This window comes from Mastomys coucha, unplaced genomic scaffold, assembly GCF_008632895.1.
Source record: "Mastomys coucha isolate ucsf_1 unplaced genomic scaffold, UCSF_Mcou_1 pScaffold5, whole genome shotgun sequence".
NCBI classification, from domain to species: Eukaryota; Metazoa; Chordata; class Mammalia; order Rodentia; family Muridae; genus Mastomys; species Mastomys coucha.
In genome coordinates this window covers 4,142,212-4,151,959 of record NW_022196911.1, presented here as the reverse complement: position 1 = coordinate 4,151,959, position 9,748 = coordinate 4,142,212, and the positions used below count along the sequence as shown (strand labels likewise).

Below are 9,748 nucleotides of genomic sequence, written 5' to 3'. Positions count from 1 at the left end.
GCTGGCCTCAAACTCAGAAATCCACCTGTCTCTGCCTCCCAAGTGCTGGGATTAAAGGCGTGCGCCACTACCACTCGCCAACTCCAAAATTCTTGAACAAAGGATCTCCTGATATAATAATATAGTGGTGAAGGACTGAGAAATCCTTTGAGAAATTAGGAGGAAGATGATAGGAGATGATAACTCAGACTGAAATTCATTCACATTTTGCAGATTAATTTTAAATAAATAAATCAAGCTGTGTTCTTAGCTTCACAATCACAAGCATGCTATTTCCAAGCTGATGTTCTCTGATGAATAGAAAGTAAGACAGAATTATGTAATTATATAGAATATAATTATAAAGCCTGAGAATTAGCAAGCCTTTGCTAACATTTCTTATTTTAAACATCTATTTGCCTTGCTTTTGTTTCAGATAAAATTGTACAATATGGCTTAGTCTGGTGTAGAACAAAAATATGTAGCCCAGACCAGCCTCAAATTCTGAGCAATCCTCCTGTCTCAACCTCTTAGGTGCTAGAATTACAAAGTGTGTATCAGAACATCCAACTTTCATTTTAAACATTTGAAGGTTTAAAAATGTCTTGCTACCAAACAGTAATGATACTTTGAGCTAGCCAGTAGTGTAGTGCCACACACCTGTAATCCCAGCACTCAGGAAGCTGAGACATCACTAAGACCCTGTCTCAACAATACTAATAATAGTTATTATTACCATGAGCTAAATGTTGATGCCTTAAAAGCCAAATTCACTGTGAGCACTTGAAAACATGATTTCCTCCCAAGCCTGTAATTCAGACTCCTTCTCTTTTTTCTACTTTGCAAAACACAACTTAATAGAACAGTCATGAATGAGCCGCTCCAGTGCTCAATTGCAACAACAAAACATGCACCACAGCAGCTATATACGTAGAACGTTACATCATTTTTTTTGTTTTCTAAATTAATAAGGCTATGCATTTTGCATATCTTAAACAAAAGTATACAGGGACCATGCCTGGTGCAAGCCTATATGATCTCGCTACCAGAGAAGCTGAGGCAGGAGTACCACTTAATAAATACAACTCCTGTCTGGACTAGAGTGAGCTCAAGTGTTCCCAGCCTAGGCAATCTGAGTGAGGACTTCTCCCAAATAAAGAGGACTGGGGCATCTATCTCGGCGGCAGAGCCTTGCCTACTGCCAACTTCCAGTCGGAGGGGACTTCTCCTCGACCTTGAGTCCATTCTCTACTTTTAAACTAATCCCAGTTAAAAATGATAACACCATACCAAGATAGAAAGGTAAAGATTTAAGTAGTCTGAAATCCTTATGGGACGAGAGAGAAGCAGTGTGACACAGCCAAGGCTGCTCACCCAGACAGAAGTGTGCCCATCAGCCCTTATCCTTCCAATACAGCCCACCCTCAGTTCCATAAGAGGATAACTGTCCATAGTATCAGTTATAAATTCACAACATTTCCAAATGTATTGCTCTCAGTATCAGGAAGTTCACCACTACTTAAAGATGCATATTCAACAACTTTATCTAATTAAAACAAAGACAAAAACCCTTTACCACTGTGCTTCATTTTCTTCCTTGTTTAGGAGATCCCTAATGTGTCTGCCCTCCTCCCAATAAGAGGCTTTCTAGGAGCTCCCCACAATGATAGGTGTAAACAAGTGTGAGTGCCCTGAGAGCACACTAGAGCAGTGTGGAGAAGGAACTGAGGAAAAGGGGTTTTGTTGTTGTTTTAGTTTGAGAGAGAATCTCTCCATTACAGTTCTAGCTGTCCTGGAACTTCGTATGTACACTCATATGTATATGGCTTTGAACTCCCAGAGACCCACCTTCCTCTGCCTCTCTGAGTACTAGCATCATCAAAGGCATTCACCACCAGGCCCACATAAGAAGGGACTTTTTTGTAACTAAAGAACTGAATTATTAATGCTGTATGCAGCAAATTAAAAAGCAACACGGTTGGTTTTTTTTTTTAACAAAATACTAAAAAGTTATTTACAGTATCACTAAGTTCCTTTTATTCCTTATTCTAAATATATATCATTGGGAGAGAGAATTAAGTTTCATAAGAGAAAAACTGTCCATATTATCAGTTATAAATTCACAACATTTCCAAATGTATTGCTCTCAGTATCAGGACGTTCACCACTACTTAAAGATGAATATTCAAGAACTTTATCTAACTTTCAACAACCCCTTTTGCAGCCTTTCCCAATGCCACTTTACCATAAACAAACAAACAAACAAATTAAGATGAAATTGAAGAAAGGCATTTAAGAGCACTGTCCCATTTGGACATCCACAAATGCTATTTTAAAAACTCATGTACTTAAGACATTATTAAAAGGCATTGTTACTGAGCATTAACACTCCCAAATCGAAAGTTCTGAAAACTATGCTAATTAGTTAGCCTACGTTTAATTATGTTTCTAAAAGGTACAAGAAGATAATGCTGAGCCGGTATTTGCTACATGTAATGTCCGAATTGCCATTATCCCTTAAAAAGAAATTGAACTTATTTTTTCGAAGCCTGTCTTCCAATCAGATCAGTAAACTCGGCAAAGAGTAAAAATTGGACACCTACATTTAAAAAAAAAAATCTGCTTAACCTGAGACGTGAGTGAGCCCCTGGCAAATGATTTTCCTAGCTTCTCCCCCGCCGCCCCCCCCCGAGTGCACAAAGTCTCTCTAGCATTCGTGTCTTTCTCCCTAACTGATGATCAGAGGGGCAAGTAGAAATTTTAAAAAATGTAAAATTAAATTTAAAAAACGGGGGAGGGGGGGAGGAGATCGCAGAATAATTCTGCCTCCCTACCAACCATCCAATTAGCGAAGTCCCTGGCTGGCAAATCACCTAGTCGACAGAACCTCAATAATAAACACTACGCGTAACGTGACCACGGGTCACCACCCCGTGGGTCCTCTCCAGGGCCTCGCATCCGTGTGTCAGCTTCCTCAGTCACCGGGGAGGACCTGCAGAGTGATGTCCTGCAACAGTTCAGACCCTGCAAGGCCACCGGCTGAGCGCGGGGTGGGGGTGGGGGGATGGCGGGGGACAGTCCTCTGTGGAACCCACCCGGGAGCGTGGCGCGGCCGCCTCGAGGACCGGCCCTTCCCCCTGCCCTCCCCGGGCCCTCCCCAAGCCCTGCGGGGCCCGGGGAGGGGCGCGGGTCGTTCCCCTCCCCCACGGCCGCCGAGCCGCCGTCGCCCCACCCGGGGGAGCCGCGTGCGGCCCGCGCCCTTGCTCGGCACGCGAGCCCCGGGCCGCGCCTGGCGGGGAGGCCGCGGTGAGGTACGAACCTCGCTGTTGAAGGTCTTCACGGCCTCCATGTTGTCTGCGCAGAGGCCCGGGGCCCGGCGAAGGGAGAGGCGGCGACCGGGCGCGTTGCGTGCGGAAAGGCGGGCGACGGGCCGGGGAGGCCGCGGAACACTGTGAGCAGGCGACGCTCCTCAGCGCCGGCGAGGCTCCGGCATGGCCGCGGGGCGGGCGCAGCGAGCAGGACCGAGGCCGCCGGGGCGGGTCGGCGGCGGGGGAGGGGCTGGCGCGGCGCCTTCTCTGCTTCTCCGCCCCGCTCGGAAGCGGCCTCCACACTCAAGCTTCGGCCCCCTCCACTCTCCACCCCCTTCTCCTCCTTCCTCTTCCTCCCACGGGCTCCTGGGTCACCTCCCTGCCGCCTAGGCCGCGGGAACCTGCAGCGCGCAGCGAAGACACAGGAGGAAGCGCTGACCGCGGCGGCTGCGGCATCCAATATGGCGGACGCGGTCGAGCCGCGCACTCAGAGTCGGCGGCGCCAGCCAGCGCGCCCCCTGGCGACCAGGCCGCGCGAGGGAGGCCCGCGGCCGCGCCAGACCATAGAGACGGCGCGGGCCAGAGCGGCCAGAGTCGTTGCGGCGGGAGCGGGGGACCCGGGCCCTGGGCTGCCCTCGTCCCGGGCCGCGGGGAGCGAGCGCTGCGGCTGGACGGAGGGGGCTCCCGGTGGCTGGTCCCGCGGATGAGCGCTACTCTGCGAAGAACCTCCCCCCACCCCCAAAGAGCAGGGGAAGAGACCGAATGGAGGAAACTACGGTGTCTCCGTGGCCGCTTCCCGTTGGGATGGCGCCCGCCGTGGAGGCGGGGTCGAAGTGCCTTGGAGAACTTTAGCGGGGATTGACTTAGATTCCTCGTCGCCACCGTGCGCCCCGGCGTCCTGGCGGCGGGGAGCAAACGCTGCACACAAAAGCTGGCTCGGGACGCGTGCAGCTCGCCGTGCGGGAAATGCGAGCTGTGCGAGCCGGGCCTGGGCACCCCGGAGGCGGGAAGGAACCCAGAACGCCCCGGTTTGGACGCGGAAATGCAACCGGGTTTTGTTGTTGTTTGTGTGTTTGTTTGTTTGTTGTTGTTTGCTTTTTTAGGAAGCGGGCTATTCCCAAGGAATTTGGCCCCAGGTTACCGGAGCAGAGGATGATTGCGGATTTTAGGATCGAGACGTGCTACTGGTGAAACCGCTTCGTGCTTGCTTCAAGTTAAACCGGGGTTGGGGAACGATCGTTCCCTCACGTATGGCCACCTTTGCTGAAAGTCATTTGCCATCGCTCTTCCCAAATTCGTGCAAAGGGAAGAGGGGGGAGGGGAATGGGCTGCTTTATAGATTAGTATTTCCTGAGAGCTACGTCCAGAGGCCTATGAAACAGTCTTTAAGTCGGCTTTCACAGCTTTTAATTCACAGCTTTGCTCCTGGTGCTGGATGTTTCGAAGGTAAAAAATTATGATGGGAGGCTTCCATTTTTTCACCTGCTGTCTCTAAAGCAGATCATCTCTACCTCTTCCAGTGCTCACAGGCCTAACCCTGACGATCCTGCTGTCTCCGTGTAGCTTGCATTTTCTGGACAGTAGCCAAAATTATCTGTTTTAGACATGCCCCTTGCATAACCCCCTGCGATACTTTCCCATTGCCCTTTAAATACACCCTTATGTCTTGCAACGATGTGAAGACTCCTATACCCCTGCACATGCCAGTCTTCCACACTGTCCCTTGACAACAGAGAGCATTTGCCTACCGGAGATGTACGTGTGAGAGAGAGAGAGAGAGTGAGTGTGAGTGTGTGTGTGTGTGTGTGTGTGTGTGTGTGTGCGCGCGCGCGCGCGCACCTCTCTTAGCTGCTGTTGCTCATGGTCGGTTGCTTTTTTCATAGCTGACCTTTCAAGAAGTCTCTGATTATGCGATGGTGGCACTTGAGGTTCACAGTCAGCCTTACTCAAGCCAGGTTGGCACAAGAATTCCCACGTTGGGCCATATTTACTCAGTAACACCTAGAACAAGTGTGACCGAGCTATACTGGTCAAGTTATTAAAATGTAGTATAGACCACCGAGCCCAAAGGTACTGTGTAATCTGATTTAGAAAGACTCCACATCCAGGAAAATACCAGAGGACATTGAGGGGAGGAGGACAGGGAGGGAATAGCCTCAGTGATTTCCATAATGAGGCAAAGCAAGGGAGAAGGAAAATCTTAGAAGAATCTAGAGTCTTGGCATCTGGACTATTTACAAGGGATGTATGCAGCTAAACATACCTCCAGAATGTAAATGGCTCAGCACTCATACCACATTATACATGTTGAGCTATACATCCTGAGCTTCCTGCATGCTAGGCAAGCACTCTGCCAACCGAGTTATACACTCTGTCCCCCAAATCTCGAATGCTAGAAATTCTGACCATGCTTGGAAGTAAGTCTTTACAGGGGTAACAGGTAATTAGAATAAGGTCAACAAGGTCCTAATCCAACCTGAGAGGTGCCAGAAGACAGAAGGATGCAGAGAACCACAAAGGGAAGATGTGATCAAGTCAGGGAGGAGAGAGGCATTCTCAAGCAGTAGAGGATATTCAGCCTGCCAGCATCCTGATAGTTAGCTCCAGGGCTCTCGAAGAGTGGACAAGTACATGCCTGCTGCCAATGCCACTCTGACTATGGCACTTCAGTTACTGCAAATTCATCAAACCTGCACAGGTGGAGTACCGCACTCTAAGGCTGAGAGCCCTGCACTTTCCACAATCTGCAGGCTACAAGCAGTGAGGACACTTGCCAAACAGTTTTTATTTTTGGAAGACATTTGGGTTTTCCTTTGGAGAGTAAAGCATTCTTCATTGAGAAGGGGTGCTATTTTTGTTTCCAAAGGTAAACTCAGTTTGATTCTGCAAGGAAGCTAGGGAAAATGAAGCATTCTCCTGCAGCTCAAACTTCTTAGGCCACGAGTGGGATTCAGGTTTCAAGAGGAGGGAAGATGGCTTCTACCTTATCATGGGGCTTGGGAGGACTGCATTGCATTGACTAGGAGAGATTTGGTCCAAGGTACTTGCTCCCAAAATCCAGAGCTCATCAGACTTCTGCAGGGTGCCAGTAGCCTTCTGATTAGTTTAATACGATGAAAGATGAAGGCTTAGAATAGTGTCATTTTCCAGGCAGCGGTGCCACACACCTTGAATCTCAGCATTCTGGAGGCAGAGGCAGGCAGTTCTCCGTGAGTTGGAGGTTAGCCTGTTTTACAGAGCTGGTTCCAGGACAGCCAAGCCTGCAGGAAGAAACCCTGCCTTGATAACCTCCCCCCAAATGGTTGCATATCAACGGGCTCAATGTTGGGGCCCACTGCTGGGCTTTACAATTAGATACTCCATTCCTTTTGACTCCCTGATCTGGTGCTTTTGGTTTTTGACCATCTATTCTATTGACTATATAAAGTTGAATAAGATACAATGGTCGTGATGTAAAAAGGAACAGTCAAATTCTGATGGCGGTGGTAGTGCATGCCTTTTTACATCCCAGTTCTCAGGAGCAGAGGCAGGCAGAGCTCTGTGGCTAGCCTGTTCTATAGAGAATTTGTGAGGATAGCCAGGGCTATCCAGAGAAACCCTGTCTCAGAAAAACAGATGGAGTCAGTGGGGGAATATAAAGAAAGGAGAAAGAATGAAAGAGAAAAGGAACAGAAAGAAATGGGAAAGAATGAGAGGGAGAGGAAAAGGAAGAAAGTCAAGTTCTTAAAAGAATGGAGAGGACTGGTGGGGACCTAGCCTGATAGGTAGCTAGATAGAAATCTGGGAGCGCCTTTAAATTTAGTAAAAAGAACTCCCCTGTGGCATTCAGTAAGATCAACCCTAGCACTATGCTGAGGGCAGAAACCATGCCAGGGGTGGAAATGGCCAGAGATTACTTTAGCTCTTCTCCAAGAGCTAAAGAGGACAGAGACTGAAGGACATGGTTCCTGAGTATGCATCAAAGTGCCCCGGGTCACAGCAGCAGGCTCAAAGCTACCACAAGTGAAAACAGCAGAGGAACTGCAAGCTTGAGGGCATTGCCAGTTCTAACATCAACTGGTGACATTTCTCCCAGGGTAGACATGTCTGCACAAAAAGGGAAGACTGAACTAAGTAAGGTAGCATGCGTTATAATCCTAGGATGCTCAAAGTATAGTCTCTAGCACTGCACAGACTATGTTTGGTTACACATCCCTGTAATCCAAACACTCAGATACCCCAAGTTCAAGGCTAGCCTCAGACACTTAGCAAGTTCAGACCTAATATGAGCTATGATAAGACCCTTTCTCAATTACAAAATGTTAAACAAAAGCCAGTGTGGTTGAAATAAGGGTATAATCCATGATCCAAGTGGTTTCAAAGTTATATATTTACTAAAGCATGGGAAGTACAGGACAGCCTGGGCAGCAAAGTGGCCAAAATCTACAAGAAGCAGGATGTACCACAATGCCCAAAGATGGAGAGGGGACAGGCAAAAAGGACACCAGTCTGTGTCAACATTGGAAATGAATAAAGAGAAGGAAAATGCTCCTCTGAGAATCTGTAACCACAAGTCAGACCTCAGAAGCAAATTTGTGGTGTAATCCCTAAGAGCTGGACGATGTGAAAATCTCCTGTGAGGAAATGATTTTAAGTTGGTATTAGGTTGGCCAGCTGCCAGACACCTGAGTCTGAAACGGAGGCTCCGGGAAGAACGCAACTGAGCCAACCAGTAAAGAAGCCTGACAAAAGTCCTTCACGAATAAGATTAAAGAACTGGACGTGGCTGAAAAGAAAGCCATGTTTTGCTTTGGTTTTTGTTGCTTAAGGGAACCCAGACCAGCACAGGTGCTTGCCCTTTCCTGAGCTTGGGGGGTTGGGGGACACTGCATGGAAGCTTCCAGAAGCCAGAGGTAGGCATCCAGGAAGGGGACTTAACAGAATCAGAATATGAAATTTTAATTAGCTTCCTGCAATCCAAGCAGCTGTGTTGATAAGCAACAGATGCTGAAAGAAAATGGTCTGGTTGTCTCTGAACACACCGAGCAAATGCTGAAAGCTGAAGTCACTGAGAGGCTCCTGGGATCCTGAAATGGAGTTCGCATTGAGAGCAGGGTTGTTTTTGTTTTTGTTTTCGTTTTTGCTTTCTTTTCATTTCAGGCAAACTGGAACTTTGGGCTCTAATGGGCTCCTCGGTGAAAGAGAGCAAAAGCCAAAGCTTAGAGTCTGGCCAGGGAAAAGCCATGTGGAACCTCAGAAGGCTACTCACTAGAACAGGCTAAAAAGTGAGCCTGCTCATTTCCCCTGGACGCCAGGGCACCTGGAGATCAGCGACCTCTGCCTGAGCAAGAGGATGAAGGGCTGTTGGACAAAGCCCAGCTCAGCAAGGAACTCTACCTGGAGCCTTGGTAAAAAGTATTCCCAAGTACCGGTAGGCAACAAGGAGCAGCAGTTAAGCCAGTCTAACAGCTCACCACCAACTTGGTTTAGAGCATGAGACTGAAAAGTTGGCAGAGTGGTTAAGAGCACTGGCTGCTCTTTCAGGAGTCCAGAGTTCAATTCCCAGCGCTTAATGGCAGGTCACAACACTCTATAACTGTAGGCCCCTGAGATCCAATTCCTTCTTCTGGTAAGTGTACATACAGGTAAAATGCCCAAATACTTGAATAAGTCTTTGTAAAATGTTTCTTAGCTTATGACTCCTCTTTGCCCAAGAACATTTTATTTGAACCAGGTAGTAAGGTATATAAACTAGGTAAACAAAGCAAACATTTACTAAAACTGAAATCACACATTCATTTTAGATAATTTTTGACAGTCATAATTTTACCACTTATTAAAGACTACAGAAAATGTGTACACTAATGAGACTGACATGTACTATTTTTTCATAAAGAGTTAAATTTTGGCTGAATATCTGATGCCAAAAAAGAACATCTTCAACATCTATCAGAATTCACCAACGCTTTAATATTATAATGATCAACGTTGATGACGGATGTCAAAATGGCAAAAGTATGTCTAGAAGCATTTCAAAAATCGTTAGAAATTTTGTCCTACACTCAAGCCAAGGTCAGTGAACAACTTTTTTTTTTTTTAGTAAAACTAAAGTCAGCAACTTTACAAAGCAGTTTTTACATATTTTGTTTTCTTTTGTAACTGTGTGTGTGTGTGTGTGTGTGTGTGTGTGTGTGTGTGTGGCTATGTGTGTGCATGTGCACCTGTGGAGATCAGAGGACAATTTGGGAATGTTCTCTCCTTCAATCATGTACATCAAACTCATGCCATCAGGCTTGGCAGCCAACACCTTTCCCTGCTAAGCTAGCTTGTTGGCCTTCAGAGAGCAGCTCTTAAAATCAAACATTCTAAAAGCAAATAGTCCACCCATATACTACTTTGATACTTACGTGGTAGAAAATAATGATTGAGAACTATTAAATGTCTTTGTAATTAAAGCACTGCATTCTTACAAGAGCAGAAAA

At 47.1% G+C, this 9,748-nt stretch overlaps 1 protein-coding gene across 8 annotated transcripts in view; it reads right to left on the bottom strand.

Annotated features, from left to right (window-relative positions):
• The window catches only part of Scaf8 (SR-related CTD associated factor 8), a 307,179-nt gene extending 303,316 nt beyond the window's left edge, over positions 1-3,863 (bottom strand). For 3 of the 8 annotated variants that reach the window (XR_004113422.1, XR_004113423.1, XR_004113424.1), the window contains exon 1: positions 3,299-3,863. Coding sequence is in view for 4 of the 8 variants with exons in the window: in XM_031353067.1 (XP_031208927.1) it covers positions 3,299-3,328 (30 nt within the window). In the remaining 4 variants the exon portion in view is untranslated. The remainder of the gene's footprint in view (positions 1-3,298) is intronic. The other 5 variants (XM_031353070.1, XM_031353069.1, XM_031353071.1 and 2 more) reach the window with 2 other exon arrangements.
• Between the last annotated feature and the right edge of the window lie 5,885 nt (positions 3,864-9,748).